Here is a 25104-nt window from a genome sequence, read left to right as displayed (position 1 = left end):
AAAGCCGGGGGAGGGGCGGGGCCGGGCCGTTACCTGTCAGGCCTCCCGGCCGCGGGCCTAGCGGGCGCTGCAAGTTGTGGTGAGGCTCCATCCCCCGCTGAGCGGGGCCGAACGCTAAGGGGCGGCCCGACGGGCCCCGCAGGTTCCGAGCGCTGCGCTCCGGGCTCGGGGAGGGCCCTGAAGGAGAGCCCCGGCCGTGCCCCCCCCGGCCCGTGCCCTGTTTACCCCCTCAGCTGTCCGGGGCTCAGCAGCACCCCCCGCAGCCGCTCGCCCCGCGCGGTACCGCGCATGCGTCACGCTAACTGCGCCACCGCCTCCCGGGCACCGGCAGCGATCGCGGCGCCACGCAAACGGCGTAAGTCGAATTCGGGAATACTTCCCCCGGACTACCCTCCCGAGCGACACCGCCCCCCGTGATTGACAGTTCGCCAAGCCAACGGGAAAGGGGAGAGCGCTTCGGAAGGGATCGGCCAATCGGCGAGGGGAGGGGAGGGAGCGGGGTGCCGTGCAAGGGCTGCCGGGAGCCGTAGTCACGGCGGAGCCACCGGCAGGAAGGGCATGGCGGCGTGCGAGCTGCGCAAGCCCTGCTGCAATCCCAGGCCGTCCCACCGGCCGCGAGCGCTGAGTGCAGCTCCCGCAGCGGCGCCGGGAGGGAAAAACGTGGATACGTATGAAGGGCCAGGGGGTGGCAGTGTTGGCAAAAGGCTGCAGCTCAACCTGCATGGAATGGCAGCGCCTGGCGGCGGGCTGCAGAGCACCGCAGGCGTGCCGGGTTCATTTCGCAGCCCAACGCCGTGAGCTCTGTTCGCAAAGCTTTTCGTTTAGAATTACATTTTGCAGCCCGTGGGTAACCCCAGAAGTGAGTCCCTGCTCCCCCGTTGTGTGAATGGCGCAAAAGGGCCCTTTTACATCAGGGGGAGGATGGAGGAATTCCCCGCACGCCTCGCCGTGTGAACGACAGATCGACCGTTAGCCTCAATGATTCGCCTCCACCTCACAAGCCATTAATTTCCTTAGCTGTGGTCAGAGTTCTTACAGAAGATAATTAATTGTTGCCTTTGCGTCTGTCCAGACTCTTTTAATTAAACAAATAACGATTGGTGTCCATTCCACCACCCTACGGCAGGGCTTTATCTTCTGTTCTCAGATGCCATCCTCACGGGGACCTGGAGCTCCACGCAAACCAGGCAGGCTGCAGATGCCCTTGACATGGAAGTGGAGAGGAAATTGGGGCAGAGGAGACTTCGTTGTTGTTTTTTTTTTTTCCAGAGCTGGTGACAGAGATAACCGAAATGGAAGGGAGCTGAGGGGAGCTGCTGCTTCTGCATGGCAGTCTAAGGAGCTCACTGCAGCCACAGAGGGAACTGGAAGCACTGTGGGGAATGTAAACAAGGCACTGTGCTCCCAGAGCTGCATAAACACCTCAGAGAGCAACCTCATGGCACAGGGCTGCTGGATTTTCAGCCTGAAGAGAGCAGGGGGTAAAACTGCCTGCGCGCTGCGCTTGTTCTGCCTACAGCACAGAAGGGAAAGAAGTTTAAGTCAGATAGGAGGCACTGCTTAATGCTGGCTATAAATACAGAGCTCCCATTCTGCTCTCAGTTTACACAGAAAAGTTCAGTGTGCTTATATATACATATAAAACTTTGGAAAAATAATGACAAAGTTCAGCTTGCACCGCATGCCGCAGTGAAGGAGTCAGAGCACACGTGTGCAGGCTCACAGACATCAGCCCTGCTCTGTGAGACAGAAGCTGCACGATGTGCTGCAGACATCTGACCAGCTGGAGCTGGACCAGGATTTGTTTGCAGGTGGAAGTGGCTCGAATAGAGCAGCTGAAATGAAACGTAATGGCATGCATCCTTTATTTCCCACTTCCCTTTGCTGACAGATCAGAGGAAAAAGAAAATCACGTGGCAGGGAAAGCCTGATGCTCATCCATTTTGCTCAGCCACGTGTGAGTTGGAAGTGGGGATGAGGGAACAAAGTGCAAACACGGAGCTGGTGCTGCTGAGTTAGTCTTCATCAAATAAATACACAGATGAGAAAGAAAGGGTCTAATGGAGAAATAGACTATAAATGTATAAAAGCTGCTTTGTAGCCCACGTGGCCTTCAGCCAGCAAGGTTTGTGTTCCTGGTTTCTTTGTGAAAACCTACAGCAAACACTTTCCTTCTTCTCGTGCGCCCGCCTGGCTTTACCTCCCTGCACAGCATAAACGATGTTTACCTTTTGATGATTAATGTCTGCTGGGAAATATTCAGATCAAAGGTACGATGGAACAGCAGAGCTTTGCTGCAGCCTCTATCTATAAGAGCACTGAATTCTGCATGACTTGTGTGTCAACACAACTGCAGGCGTGTGCTGGGTCCTGTGTTGGGTGTGCTGGGTTGTGAAGGAGTGCTTCCATAGGTGGGGTCAGAGCAAGCAGGGGCCCATTGCACGGCTGCTTGGAGGAAAGAGGGGAATGCATTTCCAGGGATGTTTGTCTTTCCAGGAAGACAGTTATGATGTTAGATATGGAGGCAGCTGTATCCACAGGGTGTGATTTTGCTCTCTGAGATACAACAAGCTCTGGTGTATTATAACTTATATAATTTGCTTGATTGGACACTTTTAAAGCTCTGTCTGCCCTCTCATGCAGCTGCATTGCTCTCCCTTTGCAGGCTAAGCAGCTTAAGCCTCATTATGCTCTCTTGTGCAAGTTCCACGACTCGCAGAGAGCATCTCAGCCAGGCCATAAAACTGCAGGTAAGTGGGCTGCTCCCATAGCACACGAGCTGAAAAAAACCCCCACCAAGGCTGGTGGATATTCGGGTATGTGGACGTTTGCCAACAGCACAGCACTGCAGTGTTGGCCGATTTACTCTGGAAAACAGACTGAATCTCCAGGTCTCTGTGTCCCGATGGGGGAGAAGCAGGAACACCTTTCCTCTTTGCCACGAATTTGCACCAATTTCAATCGTTCCCAGGGTGTGCAGCGAGTTGAAAGGCCTCTGTCTGCACAGTGCAGCCAAGCAGCAAAGTAGCAAGCAGTCAGTTTGATGCTGCATCACATAACAGCCGTGTGCCGGACAGTTGGTGCCAACCCACCACGAGTGCTGCTCAGCACAGGCGTGAGGAGGTGGAAGAATCCGACCCTGTTATTTCACACTGTACCAGTTTTAGCTTCTCTTCCCTGTTTGTGGAAGAGAACCAGGGCCTGTGTTTGCTCCTGAACAAGCGTGCAGTTGTGTGCGAGCTCCTGCTGCAGTCCTGCTCCAGCTGAAAGGCAGATGAACTGCTGCCATCTCAGCCAGGCCTCTCACCCAGATATAAAGAAGCTCCCTCAAAACGAGGAACATTCTGGATTTCACACTTAATTGGTAAAACAGATTAATTTGACTGCCAAGACCTGGAAGAAAGGAATTGACACACCTAGCTGGTGATTCACGTTAACGGAGGGCTCACGCTGATTATTTCCACCAGCAACACTTCCTGCCCAGCTCTGCCAGAGGACAAACGTCGGCGTTTCCTGCAGCCTTCCCCAAGCAATTTGGGAACTGATGCCATCAACGGGAACATCGCTGATGTAAAGCAGCAGGAGTAACCTGCCAAAGCTCTGGAGTTTCAGCTGCCATGCCAACAACCCGCGTGTTTCCCACACCAAATGTCCCCAAGGGTCAGGGAGCGCATCTCTCACGCAAGGCTCGTTGCCTGTTTTGCTGTTAAATCAGCTCAAATCTCCCGCCAGCTCTGTGAGTTCCAGTCACAGCAGTGACGCTCAGGAAGAGCACAACAGAGCCAAGAAATCAGGCTGGCAGGGCTGAGCAACCCCCCGTGCTACACCTGGGCTTTTAGTAGAACCTTCTCAGATTTCCTGGTGACTCAGACTACGCTGCTGACTGGGACGAAGGGCACAGCAAGCACAGATGGGGTTACAGCAGCCTGCTGGCCCAGAATAGCAGCCAATGCCCACCAGTTCTGTCCCCGCTGGCAGCAGCTTTGTGTACCCCTCTGCCCCGTTCCCCTCTGAGCAGCTGCTGCGCTCTCCCAGTGCTCTGCAGAGCCACGCATTCTCTCTCTGCAGTGTCTGCAGCCCCGTGCTGCAGGGCCTGGTGTCATGCTGTAACACCCTGCTGCACCCTTGCAGCAGCAGCACCCACTGGGCCTGCGCCCAGACCCAATTCTCCCCCTTCCTTTTGCACCTTGCATTCATCCCTTCGATCACTCGCACCCAGCACAGCCTCCACATACATCCCTTTGCTCTGCACCCCAGCACCTTGCGCCCCACTTCCCTCTGATGCTTACAGCATGGCACACCTCTCCTCTGCACACCTTTCGGCTGAACCCCACCCCGCTGCAGCACTCTCCACGTCCCACAGCGAGGGCTGCTTGCACACCCAGTGCCCTAAAACCCACGAGCAAACCGAGCTGAAGTGCACCGGTTAACTTTTATTTCAGGTCTTTGCAGAGTTGGGTGCCAGGCAACAGTTCTCAAAGCAAGAGCACGCCCAGAGCTGGGTGCCAGCCTAGGCAGGCATGGGATCATCCACTGCCTCTCTTTTTGTTACTTAACTCGCTCAGCAACACGCGTGCGCGAGCTCGGTGCCAGCTCATTAACCTCAGGTGGTTGCTCATTATCATGTCAGATCTCCACCCAGGAGAGCTTATCACTAATTACGCATAGCTCAGGCTAGAGAACATCCTTGCTTCTTTTTTCTGTTGTTCTAACATTAGAGCAGGCTTCTAGTGAAACGTTTGTACTTCCCTGTCCTTGCACTGTTTCACCATAACTTTTTGCTCTGGGTCAACTGCAGCCACCCACCCCCAGCTTTGCACTGCACCTCTGCACCCCTCTGCAGCTGCACCCAGCTTTGCACTGCATGTCACCTCTGTGCAGCCCTGCTTTGCAGTGCAACCCTCAGCCCCCATTTGCAGTTGCACCTTGCTTTTCAGCACCTCCTCCCGTGCTCCTGCACCCCTCACTCTCCTCTTTACAGACTGCACCTCACTTTGCAGTTGCACTCTGCTTTGCACTGCACTCCATTTTGCACCACGCTCCTCACCTCCCTTTCCCACTGCACCCCTTGCAGTTACACCCTGCTTTTGAGCACCCCCCGTTTGTCCTTTCACCCCTTACCCCCTCCTTAAAGCTGTACCCTGCTTTGCACTGCACCTTGCTTTGCATCCCCCCCTCACCTCCCATTCCCATTGCACTCACTGCAGCTGCATGCTGCTTTTCAGCACCCCCATTTGTCTTTGCACCCCTTACCCCCTCCTTAAAGTAATACCCCACTTTGCACTGCACCCCTCACCTCCCATTGCACGCTGCAGTTCAGCACACCCCACTTCACAGCTGCACCCCACTTCACACCATTTTGCAGCTGCACCCTGCACTGCATTGCTCCCCTCACCTCCCATTCCCATTGCACCCCTTGCAGTTGCACACTGCATTTCAGCACACCCCACCCCACATCACACCCCTCACCCCAAGTTTCCACTGCACTCTGCAGCTGCACGCTGCTTTCCAGCACACCCCCCTTTGTCCTTTCACCCCTACCCCCCTCTTAAAGCTGTATAGCAGCTGCACCCCACTTCACAGCACAACATTGTGCAGCTGCACCCTGCTTTGCACCTCCTCACCTTCCATTCACACTGCACCCCTTGCAGCTGCACGCTGCTTTCCAGCACCCTCTCCGTCCTTGCACCCCTCCTTAAAGTTATGCCCCGCTTTGCACTGCACCCCGCTTTGCATCCCACCCTCCCCTCCCATTCGCACCGCACCCCGTTGCAGTTACCCCCTACTTTCCAGCACCCCTCCCTCCCTTTATCCTTCCACCCCGTACCCCCTCCTTAAAGTCGTACCCTTCTTTCCACCCCCATCCCCACCGCACCGCACGCAGCCGCACCCCGCTTTTCATCGCCCCCCTTTAAAGCCACCCCCCTCCCTTCACCCCCCCCCCATTCACCCCCCGTTCCCGGTGCCCCCCGTTTCACCCCGCCCCGCCTGGCTCTGCCCCCGCCCCACCCCACCGCTCCCCCCCCCCGCCCCCCCCCCCCGCCCCCCCCCCCCGCGGGGGGCCCCCCCCCCCCCCCCCCCCCGGGGCCCCCCCCCCCCCCCCCCCGGCCGCCCCGGGATGTACGGACGCTCCGCCGCCGTCCCATCGCCTCGCAGCGTCTCTGCGGGGCGGCCCCGGCTCCCTCCGCCATGGGGGCCGCGGCCCTCCGAGCCCTTCCTTGGGCTCTATTGCTGTTGCTGGGCCCGCTGCTTCCCGGCCAAGGTTTACAGGCCAAGGCCACGCGTGTTTCCGGGGAGCAACCGTGGGGAGAACTCGGGGGTATCACCGCCGCCCCCCCCGCCACGGCCCAGGAGGTTCACCCGCTGAACAAACAGCATCACAACCACTCGAGCGATGGGCATTCCAAACCCCGCAAAGCTTTCCCCGTGCTGGGCATCGATTATTCGCACGTCCGCATCCCCTTCGAGATCTCGCTCTGGATCCTGCTGGCCTGCCTGATGAAGATGGGTAGGGGCTGGGGGCTGGGGGGGGAGGGGAGATGGGGGGTGGTGTGGGGAGAGCAGCGGGGTGGGAGACCCCCGGGAGGGACCCTTAGGGTGTGCATGGAGTGGGTGCTGTCAGCATCTCGGCTGCATCCCCCGAGCCCCCCGCTGTGACCACTGAGACCCCTGATTGATTGCAGCCCTGTGAGCACCCCCATCGGGATTGCCTGAGAGCCGTAGCTGCAACCCCACTGTGACCCTCCGAGCGCCCCATTGTGACCGAGTGCCCCACTGCAACCCCTTGAGCACCCAATTGCAACCCCATTGGAACCCCCGTGCGACCCCCTGAGCATCCCACTTACAAACCCTCAGCACCCCAATGCAGCTTCCCAGGTTCCCCAAAGCAGCCCCACAAGCACCCCGTTGAGACCCCCAAGCGCCCCACCTGCACCCCCGTCCTCTCGGGGCAGCCCCCCGGTGCATCCCCATGCTGATCCCCCACACACCCCATACAAACCCCCCCCTCCATCCCATGACAGCAGTGGGCATCCCTTTCTCTCCCCACGACCTTGTGTTTGCCGCAGGCCTGGCAGCGGGCGCAGTGCCCCCCAACCCCACGGATGGTTCCAATGCCATCTAACAGCAGAGTCTCCCTGCACCCTGACTGGGAGCAACGTTTTAGTTTTGCTTTCTCCGCCGGTGAGGAGGAAGCTTTGTTCGGTGCTTTGTTTCCTTTCCAAACCACGCCGTGCCTTTTGTAACCTTGCAGAAATCCTTTCCAACTGCTCCGTGCTCCCCTTCCCTCCTACCCCTGCCTGCAGCAAAACCACCGGGCAGCGCAGCGGGGCTGGGGGTGACAGCTCAGGGCTGTGGGGCACAAAGCAGCCGTGGTTGCCTGAGTGTTTTCCAAGCTTTGATAGTAGGGAAATCACCCCAGAGCGGGATGCAGTGCAGCAGCCCCAGCTGAAAGCAGTGCCCAGCTCCAAGGGTTTCTCTGCGCTGTTACCTTCTCCAGGCTGGGAGAGGTTGAAGGGGGGGGGGGGGGGGAGCAGCTCTGGATCCCCGTGGTTTTTGCACCTCAATTCCCATCGGGTTTAACAGCAGTGTGGAGTGCTGTGACTTAATGGGAACGGTGCTTTGGGTGCTGAGTGCTCCAAACCCTGCTGCCCAAACTGCCCTGCTGTACCCCACCCCGCTCCATGGTCACTGCCCGGTCAAACCCCATTTTCTGCATGCTTTATTTACAAGGAAAAGCATTCCAGCCCCAGCAGCTCAATGCATTTCTGGATAGGAACAGAGCAGCACAACCAAGCAGGAGGTGCAGCTCCATCCATCGTGGCTTAAGGTGCGTAAAGAGGAGCCGCACACCAGGAAATGCAGCCTTCAGATCCCCAAACCACGCGGCCTCTGCTCAGCGCTGGGGGCTGTGGCACTGCGCTGGCTGTCATCCTGCTCGGAACGGAATGAGTGATGAAATCCGGAGTGTCTGTGCGGAAGCTGAAGGAGAAAGGAGGGGCCAAAAGCAGGGCGGCACGCAGGCTGTGAGCAACGCCGCAGCGTGGAGCCCGGCAGCTCGGGGAGCTCTTTGGCTTTGTGCAGCTGGGAAGTTGTTCCTGGTTGTGAGCTGAGCCCGGTTCTTTTGCATTGAAAGCGTTATGCAAGGCTGTGATGGAGGGGTGCGATCCGGGAGGAGCCGCTTTGCAACTTTGCAAGGGTTCTTGTAGGGACAACGTCTCCCCTGGGGATGCTGAGGGAGCCCAGCCCATCCCTTGGCATGCCTGCACATCCAGCAGGGATTTGCAAGCAGCTCCCTCAAAGAGGGGAATGAACACGGGGTGGGCTGGGAATTAACAGCGTGGCTTTAATTGCAGCTCGGTGCCTCCTGTTGTCCGTCTCTCCCAGCTACCCCAGCATTGCAGGAGCTTCCTGCAAAACCATTGCAGTGTGCCCCCCCATGAACTGGGCTGGCAATGGGGCTCAGTGCAGGGGCATCCCAGAGGTTTGTGCTTCTTTTTGCTGCGGGCTGGGGGGCGCTCCTTTCCTTCCTGGGGGCACAGCACTGATGTGTGACCGACGTGTGTCCCACAGGCCTCTGCTGCTTCTGCTTCCCCTCATCCCACGCGGAAGGGGAGGCTGCTGCTGAGCACCCAGTGGTATTTTAAGGCTGTGTAGGAGAAAGAGGGGGGTGAGGGACAGACGCAGCAGTGCCGTTCCAGCTCCCCCAGCTACAGGGCTGTGGCTGTGCTGGTGGAGGTGGAGCAGCATCAGCTGGAGCTGCTGGGAGCAGTGCAGCCAGACTTTGCCCCAGAACCGTCACAGTGTGATTTGGGTTCAGTTATGAATATTTTTCCATTGCCAGGGGGAAGGGAAAGAAGGAGCCAGCAGTGTGCCTGCAGGCTGCAGTGCGGTCCCTTTGCTGGCGTGCCGTGGGCTCAGGCTGGTGGTCAGAGCTGTGCTGCTCAGCTCCCAGCTGTATGCTGCCAACCTTGGGGAGGAATCAGGCTCAGCTCCGTCTCCAGAGCACCCCTCAGGCTCTGCCTTTCGGAACCACAAAGCACAGAGGTGCTGCTCCCATCCTGCGTGAGGACTGAGATCTGATGGATCCCAGCCCTGCTCCACGTCCCCTCAGCCCCACTTCAGGGAGCAGCCATGCTGCTGTGCCTTGCAGTGCAAACGGCTTCTGGGGATGTCATTTCCTGCAGAGTGCTGTGGGGTCCCTGCTTGGCCCTGAGCTGTGCCATCCTTTTGCTCATTGCTGCGTGCGAGACGTGAATTCGGAGCCCAGTGCAGCGCTCAGGTTCTGCTTGGAGCCTGAAGTAATTACTGAGTCATTGCTCCAATGTCTCTTCCCAGCTTTGCAGAGCTCGTTCTGTCCCTGTGTCTGAGGTCCCTGTGCCTCCCTGCAGCCACCACTGTCCCTATGCAGGAAAATATCAGCATATACTGCGTATCAGCGTGGTGCAAAGCAATGCAGGCAGTGCATCCCTGCAGGGCAGAGAGGTGCACACTGCAGGGCGGCACGGGGCTGCTGTGGGGACACTGCTGCTGTCTGAGGAGCAGTGGGATGGAGGGATTCCCCAGGGATAGGAGCCGGGAGGAGCAGATCACAGCATAGAGGCCGCAGGTTGGGCTGCAGGTTGGGCTGCGTGCCCTCGCGATGCGCTGCTTCCATTGCCAAAGGATCATTTTTAGAGGCTGACAGCTGCTGTCTGACAGCCAGAGCTGGGTGCTAGAAAGCCTGAGCGCTTCCCAAATGCCGCCCCCTCTGGTTTTTCACGTGGGTGGGGGGTGAGGTTTTGCTGGGGGTGCAAATGGTGGCACCTGGGGATGCTGCTGGGACAGCGATGCCGCCTGCAGGGCTTGGGGAGGAGGCAGCGAGGAAGCAGCCAGGTGTGTTTCCCCAAAACCTGCATCACGTGCTGGAAATGGTGTGAGCACAGCAGGGTGGGAGAGCTGCAGGGCCTGAGTTCTGTGCCCTGAGTCCGTGGGGCTCTTTGATGTGGGATTCCCACATCCTTCAGGCTGCAGATATGGGGTGAGATCACCCCCAAGCACAGCACACGTTCCCTTTGGTGTCAGCTGGTGGCTGTTCTGTTGTCGGGAATAACAGGAAAGGATTTGGAAGCACTGATGCAGCTGGTGCCACAGAAGTGTAAAATTGTCGTGCTAATTAATTGAAACAGCCCCTGATTAATGCAGACTCACTGTGTTCCCACTGCCTTATGGGGGAAGGATCCAAATGCTGTGCTTTGCCTTCACCCTCTGCTTTGCTGGCTCAGGAAGAGCAGCCATGGCAGTTAATTCTCCTTACTCTGCCTGTTGCTGAAAGCTGAGCAAGAAACCACCCAAAACTTGAGGGGAAGAAAGCTCTTCATCTGCAAGACAGAGCCAGGCATTGCATGGAACTGCCTCAGGGGCTGCCCTGGGGTTGGGGCTGCACTGCTCTCAGAGCATCCTTCTGTGTGCTGCTCTGCAGGCAGAGCTGTGGGTGCTGAGAGAGGAAACTTGAAGGAAAGCAATGATGAATTGCTGCAGCTGCCTTGTAAACATTTGAGTTCTTTTTTTTCTTTTGGGTCCCCAAGGCTTAATTTGTTCAAATGAAAGCTGAAATCCATCAGGAACACGCTGCCAAAGCTCTGAGCATCCGCACACAGCACCTATTGCTGCTGGTCAGGGCTGCTGTGGCTCCGCAGTCTCGGCTGCAAAGTGCAGCAATGGAGCTGAGAGTTCAGGAGTTTCTTTGGCCACGTGTTGGAGCTGCGTGCTGCTCGAGGCAGTGATTGCCATCTGTGCTGGGTGAGGTCTCACTCATCCCTCTGACTTCCCTTTGGTTTTCCGGCATCTGTGTATTAACGGAGCGGTGGAAATCTCATCACTTCGTGTTCTGCTCTTTCCTCGGGGCAGAGGAGCACACGTGTGCTTCTGCTTGGGAGCAAGGACGTGAAATGCAGACCTTTGGTGGCACACACTTGTGGCTGCGTGTTGGATCACTGCTGCGGTGGGAATGGAGCAGCTTTGCCCATTCCTGCTTTGCTTGCAGGGCTCCATCCCCATGGGATGGGTTTGGTGGGGACAGCAGTGACCAAAGGCTCAGCACACGGCTGGGGGAGATCCCAGAGCAGAAGGTCGAAGAGTGCAAAGTAGTTGTGATCAGAAGGGGATGGGTGCATCTCCGTGGGCCGCACAGTTGCAGTGCAGTTGGCCCTGGGGGCATCTCCTGACTTCCATGTAGTGGGTGGTGGTGGCAGGGATGTAAATCCCCTCTCTCTGCTGAGCCTGCAGGAGGCACCTTTGCAGAAGCAGGCTGGGCTCCCTTTGCACCTTTACAGCTGGCTTCTTCCAGTGCTTAGGAATCACAGCGTGCTGGATGTGTGGGGCAGGGCAGGAGGGAAGGAGGGCAGGTGGGAAGGAAAGAAAGGCAGATCATAAGGAAGGATGGAAGGTGGGAAGGAAGGAGGGCAGCTCAGAAGGAAGGAAGGCGGGCAGATGGGAAGGAAAGGAATGCAGCTCATAAGGAAGGAAGGCAGCTCAGAAGGAGGGCAGGTGGGAAGGAAAGGAAGACAGCTCAAAAGGAAGGAGGGCAGCTCAGAAGGAAAGAAGGCAGGTGGGAAGGAAGGGGAGGGCAGGTTGGCAGGAGAAGGCAGGTCAGAAGGAAGGAAGGCAGGTCAGAAGGAAGGAAGGCAGGTCAGAAGGAAGGCAGCTCCTCACCCTGGCACTGCTGGCACAGAGGGCAGAGCGCTGTGCCTCTGGCTGTGCCATGCCTCAGTTTCCCTGGGGAGCTCCTGTCAGGAAGCACTGATGCAGGCTGACTCTCCCAGCTCATTGCTGTCGTGTGCTGCAAATTACATCGCTTTGTTTCGGCCGCCGAAGCCCGGTAGTAATCAGGGCAATATTGTGGCCGCATCCTCCCTGCGATCGCAGAGGACACCAGCAGGTTATTTCCTGAAAGGCTTTTGTTTGTCTTTCCTGCCCGTGTTCCTGCGAGGAAATCTGCCCTTCCTGAGGAAGCCAATTGGCATGGAGGGCTTTGCCCGTGGTGCTCACCTTGGGCTGCCCTGGAGTTCACTCCTGAGGCTCCGAGGGCTCCAGGAGCCATTTGTTCAAGGCTGCAATGAGTGCAGCAGTGTGGTTTTAGGCATCTCCTGCCCTGGAGCAATGCGGTGCCTTCATGAAGGTTTGGCTTTGTCCCACAAATACAACACAGTGCAGATGGGGCGATGGTTGGGATGGGATCTGAGTGCTCTTTTCCAACCTTGGAGGTGATGCACTGCACTGCGCCTTCCCAACCCAGCAGTTTGTGCCATCCGTGTGCATCACAGCAGCTGCAGAACTGTGGGCAAAGAACATTCCTGCTTAGCTCCCAGCCCTGTTCCATGGAGCTGGTGCCGTTTTTGGAGCCCTTCTTCTAAGAAAGCCATCTTAAAAAGTTCAAGTGCTGCTGGTGGAACCTTCCTGATGCAAAGGTTCCCAGCAGCGCTGTGTGAGGCACTGCGTGGAGCTGCTGCAAAGCCACCCTGCATTCGTGCTGATCACAGCTGCAATCCAGGAGTGGCTCTGGAATGTGCCCTGGAGAGGAATGTGGTCATTGGGTTGATGGGTTTGCAGTTCCTGGAGTTATTGGGGCTTTCCAGCAGCAAGCTTGGCACGTGATGCATTTACAGCATCCCAAACCCTTCCTTGGCCCCTCGCTCCAGCTCTGTACAGCAGCCCAGCCCTGCTGGTTGGGGTCCCCATGTTTTCCTCCCTGCAGGCAACTCTGGAGCAGTGGGGTGCTGCTCCAGGGCTCCATGGGTTCTCCTTTCGAGGAGCTGCACTGAGGGATGTGGGTCAGCAGGGAGATGCTGCTGGGTGGGCAGTTGGGCTGGATGATCTCAGAGCTCTCTTCCGACCTCGGTGATTCTGCGATTCGTAGCCATTAGATCTTCCTTGCAATCTGCTTTCCTTGCAGTGTCCTTGGCTTCTCTGCTGGTTTGGAGGAGCGTTATCTAAACGTAGGGCTGGAAACTGGGAGCTGTGGAGCTGCTCGCACGTTGTTCACTGGGGGACATGGGCAAGTGCATTTAATGCCCTTTGTTTCTTCATTCCTCTTTACAGCCGGGAGGAAATTAATACTGGCTCTGTAAAAGACTCCCAGTTGATCTGTTAATTTCTTGTGAGTGCTTTGGAGATAAAACCAAGGGACGAGCCTTTTGCTGCATCGCCTCTCCCTGCTCTCCAAAGAGCTCACAAGGCTCCTGCCTGCTGGTTGCCACACTGGTGCTTTGCTGCAGGGATGCTCTTGGCTGGTACAGTGGTACAGTTCCCCCTGCACTGCCCGTGTGCTGCAGCAGTGCTCAGCTGGGACATGGCTGGAGGGTGATGGGGACTCTCCTGTCCCCTCCTGGAGGCCAGCTCTGCCCCATGCTGCCTTCTTTGAGCACTGTGTGCAGCTCGGGCATCAAATCCCACGCACAGTGGTTGGGCTGAGCCGTGTGGAAGCATGCTGAGTGATGCAGCAGGAGCAGCGTTGGGTTCCTCCTTGCTGCAGGACTCCTGCATGGCTGTGGTTTGCAGCTCAGCGCAGTGGGGCACAGCGTTTCATTTCAGCTCATCCTGGTTAATTAGCCAAGGGGAAGCGCTCGGGTTGAGCAGGTTTTAATTGGGATGAGGGCACCCTGAGTTTTCCAGCAGGAAATTCTCCTGGGCTCCAGAGCCTGAGGACGTGGGGAGGCTCAACCACGGATCCACGCACCTCGTTATGGCTGTTCTGTGCTTTGCATCAGCTTGTTTGTCAGCACAGAGCAGCCCTGGCAGGCTGACATGCCTGCTGCCTGCAGATGATTCACAGCTCTCCGGTGTGCCAGGGACCATTGCATCCTCCTCCTGTTTTGCAGCACTGCAGCAGCGCTGTTGGGGTCCGAGGGCAGCGGTGTTCATTTGGCAGCACTGCAGTGCTGCATCCTCACTGCTGCAGGGCTCTGTGCACAGAGAATGGAGCTTTGCCCAAGGCAGGGGAGGAGATGGAGCCACAACGATTTGCTCCAGATCAGACAAAGAGTTGTGCTCGAACCTCGTTATTTTCTCACTGCTAATTAGGAAGAAAAGCCAAGGAATGGGAACGTAATTAATTGATGCTGCTTTTGGTGACTCGGGGCTCTGCACGGAGCAGGGCAGCATCCGTGTGCACCAGCACAGCCCCAGCTCCTTGGTGCCAGCCCTGCCTGTCCCATGGCTGTCAATAGCCATTAAGACCAGTTGCCATTTGCCAGAGATACAGCCCTTATTATTTTCCAGAGCTGATTTCCCACTCCTATTGCCCTCAAACGGAGCCCAGTCGTTGTTCCCCCCGCACTGAATCACCCCTTGTTCCCCTTCCCTGCCCCTCGTGCTGCAAACAAGTGAATGGAGGGCGGTTTGGATAGGAGAGCTGTGGCTGCCTGGCACAGCCCTGTGCACCCAGCCCTGTGTGAGAAGGTGACCGACCCCAGGCTGCTGCTGTGCAGGAGATAAGAACAGTGCTGATAGCGCTGGGACGGCCCCAGTGAGCCCAAACCTGAAAGGTGCAGAGCAACAAGCAGACAGTGCCAGGTACAGCTCAGCCCAACCTCTTCCCCCACCACCTCTGCTCACTGCTTCCCTGTGCAGCACAGCATTTCTCGCTCTGAGGTGCAGGTTTTGGGGTCACCGGAGAGGGAATGCTGAGCAGCACCCTGGGCAGCTGGAGAGCTGTCCCAGCCCCACTTCTGTCCCTCTTTTCCCCCAGCAGGACCCATCCAGCTCCATTCCCCAGGCCCAGCAGTGCCCCGTTGCTGAGGCTGTGCTGTTTGGTGCTCTGTCTGTGGCACCCAGAAGGCTCCATGTGGCTTTCAGAGGGGCCCTGCTGGTGCTGAGCCACATGTGCTCCCTACAGCCCACACTCTGCAGTGTCCTTCAGAAGGGCAGCCCTGCAGGGCAGACATGAGGGCTCAGCTCCTTCCAAACATGGGTGATTTTTAGGTGTTGGGGGGTTCTGTGGCTCCAACTCGAGCACAGCCCCAGGGGTTGGAGCAGAGAAGTGCATAAAGGCTTCACTGCTTTTTCTTTCACCGTAAATGCTCTTGGAAAGTATCTGATTAAAATGTTATTAAAACGTTCATTTCGTGCTGCTCTGGGAGAGGTCTTTACATCTACCAAATGCTGCCAGAGCGATGACTAAGCTGACCTTGGGTCCCATGCTGGAGAGCTGCACTGCAGCGCTGGGGTGATGGGAGGGGGAGAAGTCTGGATGGATGGGATGGGGATGGCAGCACCCCAAGGGCACGCAGTGCCTGTGGCCTCAGGAGATTTCCAAATGGCTGGGAGCAGCATGGGGCAATAGATCTCCTCTTTGGGGTGCATCCCTGCCTGTTCCATCCCTCTGTCCTCGAATCCCGTCCCTCTGTATCCTTCCCATCTGCAGCTTGGGTAGAAGGCAGCTCAGATACGACACGTTTGGGGTCAGGAGGCAGAGAATTGGGATGGAGCTCACATAGCTCACACTGCACCCAGCCCGTCCGACGGCGCTGTAACCCAGCTGTAGCTGAGGAAGGCCAGAACAGTGTGCAGATTGGAGCCTGTCCAGGGTGGTTGGGTTGGGAGTAAATGTTTATATGGCCCCGCACGCATCAGCATTGAGGGCCTGGGGAAGGGCAAACAGGTCCTGATTGTCAGCACACAGATGGACCTCCGGGAGCCCTCACTTGTGGCAGCTCATGGTTTGCCATCACCTCTCTGGGCCTGGGGACCCACGGAGGTTCACCGTGACAGGGCTGAGCTTGACGGCCTCTTTGAGCATCCACAGCCTCTGAGCAGCAGCAAGGGGAAGGCTCCCTGCACCAGCAGCTCTGCAGGGCAGGAGTTGTGTTCTTGCCCTGCACTGGCTGTGCTGGGATTGAAGCAGCCCCATGCAAATGTTTTGAGACCAAACCGAAGACACCCAGTGCTGAGGAGCTGCAAGGCAAACTCCTCAGCAGCGCAGGCGATGCCTCACAACAGCCCCAAATCTCCACGATGTGATTTCACCCCCTTTGGAGCTTGAGCTGCACTTGACCTTGGCTAGCATGAAGGCTGCAGAGCCGGTCCCACCACCCTGCCCTGCCCCAAACTTCAGCCTGCACTGCAGCCCCATGCTCACCATGCAGCCCAACTGAACCCATTAGCTTGCACATTTCCTTGTTTGCTCTCAGGGTTGGTGTTTACCCAACCGTTCTTGCTCTGGGTGCACACAATGTTTGATAGCAGATGAGCTGCCTCCACGGAATCAAAGGCATGATTAACATGCAGCCCGTGTGAGTGAGTGTATTTTTAGGGACCTAAAGCACCAAATTCACATCAGTGCACGAATGTTCCAGTTCGATGGGATCCCCGGGGCCCGTGGGGAAGAAGTGAGAGATGCTTAATTGTCAGCATTTGTGTTTTATTCATGATGGGATGTGCTCAGAGACTGAGCACCAGGTGAGCTGCAGGCTTCGTGCTGCTTGTGTAGCTTTCCATCTGGTTGTGGCCAGGGCTGGTTTATGCTGAGGTGTGCCCTGAGTGCCATTTGCAATGAGCTGTGCTAGGGGAAGGGATTATCCTGCACCGTGCTGCTGCAGCTCACATGTGTGGCACCTGCAGAGATGGTGGGATCGTGGAGCACCTCCTGATGGGGACGGGCTGAGAGCCCTGGGGCTGTTCCTGCAGAAAGAAAAGACCTGAGCAGCACTGACTGATCTGTGAGGTGGGAGTGAGGAGGATGGGGCTGGGCTCTGCCATGGTACAGAGGATGCTCTCCTGCATGATGTGCTGTAGGGAACCTGCTCTGGGGGGCTGCTCCTCTGCCATCCCCAGGCTTTGCTCTGGCAGCGCTGCTGCAACAAAGCCAGCACAGAAAGCAGGCTCCTTATCCTCATCACAGCACCTGAGACCTTCCAGAACCACCAGAGCCCCGTGAGGCCATGCCAGACCCATCCAGGCTGTGAGGATCCCTGCAGAGAAGCAGTCGGAGCTCTGCTCCATCCTCGGATCCAGGAGCTGACTCACTGCTGGGCACAGGGGGAGGCATTTTGCTTTCCAGACATGTTTGTGCTGCACCAGAGGAGGGAGGGACGAGCTGGCAGTGTGGTGGTGCAGAGCCGCCCGCGTCGCCGCCGAGGGTTTGAGTCCACACCGTGCAGATGGCGCGGCCAGAAGGAATGATGGAACACGGTGTCAGCGGTGCCTGATGGGAAACCCATCCCTTTGCCAGGGAACAAATGTGCCTCGCTTCAAAGTCATCGTTATAAATCCTGGCAGACGATCCAGGGGAGCCCTCCCTGCCTCTGCAGCCCTCTGGCAGGGATGGGGTGTAAGGAGTTGCATGGACCTGGGGGCTGCAGTGACCCCAAGGCACCCTAAGGGATGGGACACTGCCATCGGGCACAGCATGAGCCCCCTGTGGGTCTGATGGGAGGTAAATGCAGCACCTGCGTGTGCTGGGAGTGAGTAACTCTGTTGGGAAGAGCTGGAGCCAGCAGCAGCTTGTGTGAGCACTGCGCGTGCTGCCAGCGCTGGCACGGGGCTGGGGGTCCAGTGAGCCCCCCCTCATTGGCCTGGGCTCCATGCTGCAGGGACGAGCAGTGGTACTGTATGTCAGCCCAGCTACCAGTTTCCACTTCACAGCTTGGGAGCACGGGGGAGAAAGGGGAACTGGGGCAAGCAGAAGGTTCTAAAGACAGCAGGGAGGGCTGGGAGCGGTGCCTCCTTCCCACATCCTCCGTTCCCATAGCCAACGTGTGCTCTGCTCTCTCCTCTCCAGGCTTCCACGTCATGTCCTCAGTGTCCAAAGTGGTTCCCGAGAGCTGCCTGCTCATTGTGGTGGGCCTTCTGGTCGGCGGGCTCATCAAAGCAGTGGGCGAAAAGCCCCCCATCCTCAAATCAGACATCTTCTTCCTCTTCCTTCTCCCTCCCATCATTTTGGACGCCGGCTATTTCCTCCCCTTGCGACAGTTCACGGAGAACCTGGGCACCATCCTCATCTTCGCCGTGGTGGGGACGCTCTGGAATGCTTTTTTCCTGGGGGGGCTGATGTACGCTGTGTGCCAGATCGGGGGCAGCGGCCTCAACCACATCGGCCTGCTGGCCAACCTGCTCTTCGGCAGCATCATCTCGGCCGTGGACCCGGTGGCCGTGCTGGCTGTCTTTGAGGAGATCCACATCAACGAGCTGCTGCACATCCTGGTCTTTGGGGAGTCCCTGCTGAACGACGCCGTCACGGTGGTGAGCGGAGGTGTTGGGCTTTGCTTTGGGGTGGCACCGGGGCTGCTTCCATCCGTCCGTGGGATGCTGCTGGCACAGGCTGGGCGGTGCGGGCTGCAGGGCTGCGCTGCTGTGCTTGCTGCCGAACTTCTGCAGGTGCAGAGCTAAATATAGCGGCTGAAAACACTGCAGAGGTGCTTTGAGGTGATGCGCTTCACTTGACGGGTTGGGAAGGCCAGGAGCGTGCGCTCAGAGCTCTGCTGCATCTCAGGGAGGATTGTGGAGCTTTGCTGGCTCACGCTGCCCCCCAGCCTCTTCCCACAAGGGATGGGGGATGCTGCTTTCCGGCCCCCATGCTGAGGTCCTGCTGCTCACCCAGCAAAAGCAATGAGGGGCACAGAGGATCCGTGCTGTTTCCAAAGGACGGCTTTGTCCAGGTGCTGGCATGGCTGTCATCCTCCTCCCTGCAGTGCTGACCTCCACATTCGCTCCCAGCCCGCTGCTTTTTCCTGGCTCTGTTCCCACGCCCCATCTGCTCTGCTCAGCATGCTGCAGAGGGTGAGGAGGAACGTGCTGTCCCAGGCTTTTCCCAGGAGCTTTTCTCCCTTTTTGCCCTGGGCTGTGTCCTCACTCCCATCCCTAAGGAATACTTTTGCCTTCTGCTCTCACATCTGTCCCAGCCCGGGCCCCAGGAACCAGCTCTGGCATGCTGGGCCTGGCACCCTGCTCCAAGTACCCTGCAGGATGCTCAGAAGCCAGACTCCCCTTCCTGCTTTAAAATCTCTCCAATGAACACATCCAGAAGTGAGAGATGCAGCCCAGGGTGAGGTCCTTGCAAGGCTGCCCCGTCAGCTACAAAACAGCGTGAAGATTTGGGTTGTGCTGTGTGCTGAGCAGGGGCAGCTGTTGGCTTTTCTCCCCACGTGGCTGTTGGGTGTCCTCGTTTATCCATTGGAAGTGGGAACAATCTCTTGCTGGCTCATCCTTACCTGGAGCCCCTGCAGGGATGGCAGCTGGGACTGTAGTGGAGAACAGAGCTGTCCTGGATGCGTGTCCAGCTGTGTGACAGCAAAGCACTGCCAGCTTTTTCTGCTGGCTGAAGCACAGGATGCAGCTCTGTGTGACACGGCCAGGCTCCCTTGGGTGTCTGCATGCATCCCTGCTCTGCTCTCCTAAGGATGCTCCCTAAGCAGAGCTCTGAGGTGAGGGGATCTCTTACCAGCAGGGCAGGTTGAAACCCCCTCTCCCTTCTCATTCCCAGGTCCTCTACCACCTTTTTGAGGAGTTTGCCAACTTTGAGCAAGTGACCATTATCGATATCATCCTTGGCTTCCTCAGCTTCTTCGTGGTGTCTCTGGGCGGCGTCTTCGTGGGCGTCATTTATGGGCTGATTGCTGCCTTCACGTCCCGCTTCACCTCCAACATCCGCGTCATTGAGCCCCTCTTCGTCTTCCTCTACAGCTACATGGCCTACCTCTCTGCTGAGCTCTTCCACCTCTCCGGCATCATGGCGTGAGTTGGGGGCGGGTGGGATGAGGTGCCCTCCTGTCCCAGGACCCCACTTTTGGGGGATTTGCTCTCTGTAGCAGTCCCAGCATGGCCAGTGCTTGCCTGATGAGGGCCAGGGCTGTGTTGGGCACCAAGGCAGCAGGGAGAGACTCTCACTTGGGCTGTCCCACAGATCCCAAACCGCTGACGGCCTGTTTCCCACTCCTCCAGGCACGTGGTGGCAGGCAGGGCCTGCTGAGCGCTCACAATGCATTGGGTTTGTGCTGCCTGCTTCCAATGCTGCCCAACCAGGGGGAAGGAAAACCCTTACGTTGCCTTCCCTGGATTCCTGGCATCTCACAAGCCTCGTGCTGCAGGGCCATGGCTTGGAGCTGCCCCCACGGCTGCTGAGTGCCCCCACCTTGCCCCTAGGCTCATCGCCTCCGGCGTAGTCATGCGGCCCTACGTGGAAGCCAACATCTCCCACAAGTCCCACACCACTATCAAGTATTTCCTCAAGATGTGGAGCAGCGTGAGCGAGACCCTCATCTTCATCTTCCTGGGTGTCTCCACCGTGGCTGGCCAGCACTACTGGAACTGGACCTTCGTCATCAGCACGCTGCTCTTCTGCCTCATCGCGAGGGTTTTAGGTGAGCTCTTGTTGTGCTGGCAGTCCCTGGGGCTGCTCCTGGGCTGTGGGCTCCTCTCAGGGCAATCGGGTCCCAGTTTGCCTTGCTGGGAAGACTGGAATTGACTGGGTAGCACTGCTCCACAGCAGGCATTGGACTTTGCTTCTGGTTGGTTTTATGGGAAGATGGGGGTGAGGCCACGTTTGTGCTGGGCGTTGGGATGAGCGTGCACCCAAGGAGGAGCATATCCCTCATGTTGCAGGCTGCAGCACTGCTCTGGGCTCTGGGGGGGTTTCTTCAGGTCTGGGGGCTCCCTTCACCATTTCTGTGCACTCCCCAGGCGTTCTGGTCCTCACCTGGTTCATCAACAAGTTCCGAATCGTGAAGCTGACACCAAAGGATCAGTTCATCATTGCCTACGGGGGCCTGCGGGGAGCCATCGCCTTCTCCCTCTGTTACCTCCTCGACTACGAGCACTTTAACATGAGGGACATGTTCCTCACGGCCATCATCACCGTCATCTTCTTCACTGTCTTCGTGCAGGTCGGTAGCAAGTGGGTCCAGAGGGGCAGAGAGCCTCGCAGGGGTGTGGAAATGATGAAAGCAAGGAGCTGCCACTCATAGAATCATTCAATCGTGGGAGGGCTGAGGTTGGAGGTGACCTTAAAGCCCACCCAGCCTCAACCCCACTCCCTGGGCTGGTTGCTGGTTGCTTCCCAGCCCACGGTCTGACCCTCCTGCCCCACTCCCCAGGGCATGACCATCCGGCCCCTGGTGGATCTGCTGGCCGTGAAGAAGAAGCAGGAGACGAAGCGCTCCATCAACGAGGAGATCCACACGCAGGTAACGCCGCGTTCCCGGCCCTTGGCCCGCGTCCCTTCGCTGCCTTAGCCCTCTTCTTTCTCTGCTTCTGCCACCTCCACCGCTGCGCCCAGGCGGGTGCACGGAGCGGGAGCTGCCCCTAAATGGTGCCCAAGGTAAGGGGGGACGGAGCGAGGGCTCTCCCCTTCTGTGTCTTCCGACGCCCGCTCCGACCCATGCCTCCCCTCTCTGCCTGAGCTGCGTAGGACCGCCTGCCCTCCCGTGGCCCCCAGGACCCACAGCCCTGATGTCACAACCTGCTGAGTGCTGTCACCCCGTGTCAGTGTAGGGGATGGGGAGGAGAGGCGGCAGCAGCCCCCCAGCTGCCCGTGCCCTGCGCCTTCTCTTGCAGTTCCTGGATCACCTTCTGACGGGGATCGAGGATATCTGCGGTCACTACGGGCATCACCACTGGAAAGACAAGTGAGGAGGGTGGTTGGGTGGGACCTGTGGGTGAGATGGGAACGGGGTTGAGTTGCCGACTGGCAATCCACAATGTGGATTCACAATTCACTGTGTGAATCACAGTGCTGGGCTGAGTGTGAGCGAGGTGGGGGGCTGCACCGCTTTGCCACGCTGCGTGCAGAGGGGGGGAGTTCCTGCAGGGTGCCCCATAGCTGTGAGCCGTGGGGTCTGCCTGGCTCTGGAGGGGGTCCCAACCTGCGCCTGGGGAGATGATCTGCAGGGGGCTGGGTGTGCTGGGCCGGGGGCAGACGTGATGTACTACCTCTCCTTCTTTCCCCACGTTGTCGGGAAGGCTGAATCGCTTCAACAAGAAGTATGTGAAGAAGTGCCTGATAGCAGGAGAGCGCTCCAAGGAGCCGCAGCTCATCGCTTTCTATCACAAGATGGAGATGAAGCAGGCAATCGAGCTGGTGGAGAGTGGGGGCTTGGGCAAGATCCCCTCCACCATCTCTGCTGTCTCCATCCAGTGAGTTCCCAGCCGCCCTGTGCTGCCTGTTAGTGGCCGTGGGGCGAGCAGCCCTTCAGCCCTGCCGTGTGCTGTGGCACCGTGACTCTGAGCGCTGTCTGTCCGTGCAGGAACATCAGCCCCAAAACCCTCCCTGAGGAACGTGTCATCCCAACCCTGTCCAAGGACAAGGAGGAGGAAATCCGGAAAATCCTCCGCAGCAACCTGCAGAAAACCAGGCAGAGGGTGAGGTGCTGTGCCCCGTGCTGTGCCCTCGCCCCACGTTCCCCCTTTGTTTCCCTGGGGTGGCCTTCGAACTGCAGCTGTGCCAGCTGTGCCCCTCTGCCCATCCTGAGCTCGGCCCCATGTGTTCCCAGTCTCTGTTCCCTCCCCAAGAGACACTGGGATGTGCTGAGGGGAGGCTGGCTTGTTGGCTGAGCCTTTCTCCTGGTGGGTGAGATGAGACATCCCACGGGATGAACCACAAGGGGATGGACGTGCTGTGCCCACGGGCGGCTGTTTCATCCCATCTCCAAAGGTGACGGTGCCGGGACCTCCCTTTCCCTTCCCATTTTTCACCATCTCCTTTTCTTGGGTGTTTTCACAGCTGCGGTCCTACAACCGGCACACGCTGGTGGCTGATCCCTACGAGGAAGCCTGGAACCAAATGCTCCTGAGGAGGCAGAAAATCCGGCAAGCTGATCGCCAGGTCAGGGGGATGCTGGTGAGGGACGGGGCGGGCATGGAGGTGGATGGGGCTTCCAGCCTGGGAAGGGCACCGCTGTCCTGCGTGGGGTTCCACCATAGCTGTCCCTGCCCTCTGGTCATTGCAGCATGGAGGCAGATGCAGAGCGAGTCCTTGCAGCGTGGCTGGGAGGATACATTTACCCTCTGCATCGCACTGCTGCCTCTTGCTCATCCCTGAGACTCAGGATCAATTCCTCCAGGGCCGTTTGGCCGCAGGCAGTCCCTCATGCTGCTTTCCCTGTGTTCTGGTTGCAGAATGCCTACCTGACAGTGCCAGCTAACAAGATTGATTCTCCCACCATGTCCCGGGCTCGCATCGGCTCAGGTAGGGTGGGATGGAGCTGGGGGGACACGCGGGTGTTGGTGTCGTGCTGAGCATCACTGGCTGTGCAGGCACTCAGGGGTTGTGCTGTCCTGTATCCCTGTGCTGTCCTGTATCCCTGTGCTGTCCTCTGTCCCCCATGCTGTCCCATGTCCCTCCTACTGTTCTCTGTCCCCTATGTTATCCCGTGTCCCTTCTGCTGTCCCATGTTCTCTCTGCTATCCTATGTCCCTTCTGTTGTTCTGTGTCCTTTCTGCTGTCCCGCATCCCCTCTCCTCTGCCCTGTGCATCCTTGGGGACGGCAGCTAGGCGGCAGGAGAGGAACCCGAGCAGCAGCAGCTCAGCGTTGCTGCTTGCCGAAGCAGTATTTGCTCAGCAGAGGGCAGCTTCGCCCCTCTCAATCCGTGCCAGCAGAGCTGGGCTGGCCGGTGCCTTCCAAACGGGATGCGCAGATCAGAAAAAGGCCTCCGAAGTCAGAGTGAGCCCGGGGGTGCAGACCCCAAAGACCTGCAGTGCATTAGCCGGGGGTTCCCGGGACCCCCTTTCCTGCTGGCACTCCCCAGGCCGACCCGATTTACCCACAGCTGCATTCTGCCTGACTCCTCTCTGCTCCCCCCAGACCCACTGGCCTACGAACCCAAGCCGGACTCGGAGAACCTCCCCATCATCACCATCGACCCGGCCTCCCCGCAGTCCCCGGAGTCGGTGGAGCTGCCCAACGAGGTGCCCAAGGGCTGCGGTGGCCTGCCGCCCTCCCCCGAGGAGGACGAGGAGGGATTGGTGATGCGGCCCAAGGAGCCTTCCTCCCCTGGCACCGACGACGTCTTCACCCCGGGGACCAGCGACAGCCCCAGCAGCCAGAGGATGCTGCGGTGTCTGAGCGACCCGGGGCCGCGGCAGGAGCCGGAGGAGGGGGAACCCTTCATCCCCAAGGGGCAATAATGCGGGGCTGCCGCTTCCTTCCTCTGGTTTCTCTCTCTCTTCGTTTCCTTTCTTTGCTCCCCCACACTTTCGGGTTCCTCTATCACTACACGCCGGGTTTGGGAAGGGGGGACCGTCCTGGATGGATGGGAGCTGTGGGGGCAGCTCTGCCCTGCGAGCCGTGGACCGGCTGAGGAGCGGGACGGAGCCCTGGGTGGGGGGCACCTGGCCCTGGGCTGAGGACGCTCCCTGGGCTCCAGGATTGGCAGCACGGGGCTGTGCTGGAGGTGACCCCAACCCACAGTGACCCCATGGGGCGGCGTTGGGCTGTGGCTGCAGAACTGGGGGCACCCGGCTTCGCCTCTCCCTTTGCTTGCTGCATCTGCACCCCCTGAGCCCAGGGGTGCAGCGCACAGAGGTGAGGGCCTGGATCTGCATCTCCCCCTCCACGGCTGCGTTCCCCACAGGGCCGCCCACCCCAGCGCTGCGCTCACACCGGGTCTTGCTCAATAAACATCCTACAGCCATGCAGGGCTCCCCGCTCCCCTCGCGCCCTGCACAACCCGGGCCTCTCTGTCCCTCCTGGATGCCGAGCGCCCCCAGCCCCCTGCATGTCCCCTCCTTCAGCCCCACATGGGGGTGGAAGCAGCGCTGCTCCTTAACCAAAGACAGCCCCGGGTTCGGCGCAGCACGCAGATTGTATTTCCATGCGCCGTCCCGCCGGTGTGCATCGTGCCCTGCTTCCAGGAGGGAGAGAGAAGCAGCGACAATTCTCTTGTATAGAAAGGAAAAGAAAAAAACCAAAACCAACAACAGAAGCGCCACATGTGTAAAGAGATTCTTTTTTTTTTTTTTTTTTTTTTTTTTTTTTTTTTTCATGACTGTTCCAATAAATTAATGTTAATTTGTCGTGTCGTTTGGGGGGGTTTTTTTGCACGGGCCACCCACGCTCCTCCTGTGTCTCAAGGGCTGCGTTGTTGGCGCTCGCATCCCAAACCTGTTCCCAGGTTGCTGCCCTGCTCTGGGTGCAG

The 25104-nt window shown here is 58.3% G+C and overlaps 2 protein-coding genes across 2 annotated transcripts in view; one reads left to right on the top strand and one right to left on the bottom strand.

The window, feature by feature from the left end:
* Positions 1-203, bottom strand: part of WDTC1 (WD and tetratricopeptide repeats 1) — a 23029-nt gene extending 22826 nt beyond the window's left edge. The window contains exon 1 of the mRNA XM_042885566.1: positions 34-203. The gene's annotated coding sequence lies outside the window, so the exon portion shown is untranslated. The remainder of the gene's footprint in view (positions 1-33) is intronic.
* Positions 204-6142: 5939 nt separating this feature from the next.
* SLC9A1 (solute carrier family 9 member A1) lies at positions 6143-24982 on the top strand. Its single transcript, XM_042885565.1, has 12 exons — positions 6143-6508; positions 17756-18216; positions 19457-19707; positions 20116-20333; positions 20653-20855; positions 21066-21155; positions 21526-21596; positions 21931-22104; positions 22215-22329; positions 22691-22792; positions 23086-23155; positions 23772-24982. The coding sequence occupies exons 1-12, from the start codon at positions 6190-6192 to the stop codon at positions 24092-24094; spliced, it is 2397 nt and encodes a 798-aa protein (XP_042741499.1). The 5' UTR covers positions 6143-6189; the 3' UTR covers positions 24095-24982.
* The last annotated feature ends 122 nt before the right edge of the window (positions 24983-25104 follow it).

This window comes from Lagopus leucura, unplaced genomic scaffold (genome assembly GCF_019238085.1).
Source record: "Lagopus leucura isolate 7727_CA_CO unplaced genomic scaffold, USGS_WTPT01 Super-Scaffold_100051, whole genome shotgun sequence".
NCBI lineage: Eukaryota > Metazoa > Chordata > Aves > Galliformes > Phasianidae > Lagopus > Lagopus leucura.
The sequence above is the reverse complement of the archived record's forward strand: the minus strand, read 5'-3'. Positions and strand labels throughout refer to the sequence as shown.

Bases quoted from the DNA above. Each gene is read 5' to 3' on its own strand.
- SLC9A1 (XM_042885565.1), top strand. From the start codon at position 6,190: ATGGGGGCCGCGGCCCTCCGAGCCCTTCCTTGGGCTCTATTGCTGTTG. The intron at 6,509-17,755 runs GTAGGGGCTGGG...TCTCCTCTCCAG, and splicing joins GGCCTGCCTGATGAAGATGG to GCTTCCACGTCATGTCCTCA. The intron at 22,793-23,085 runs GTCAGGGGGATG...TTCTGGTTGCAG, and splicing joins TCCGGCAAGCTGATCGCCAG to AATGCCTACCTGACAGTGCC.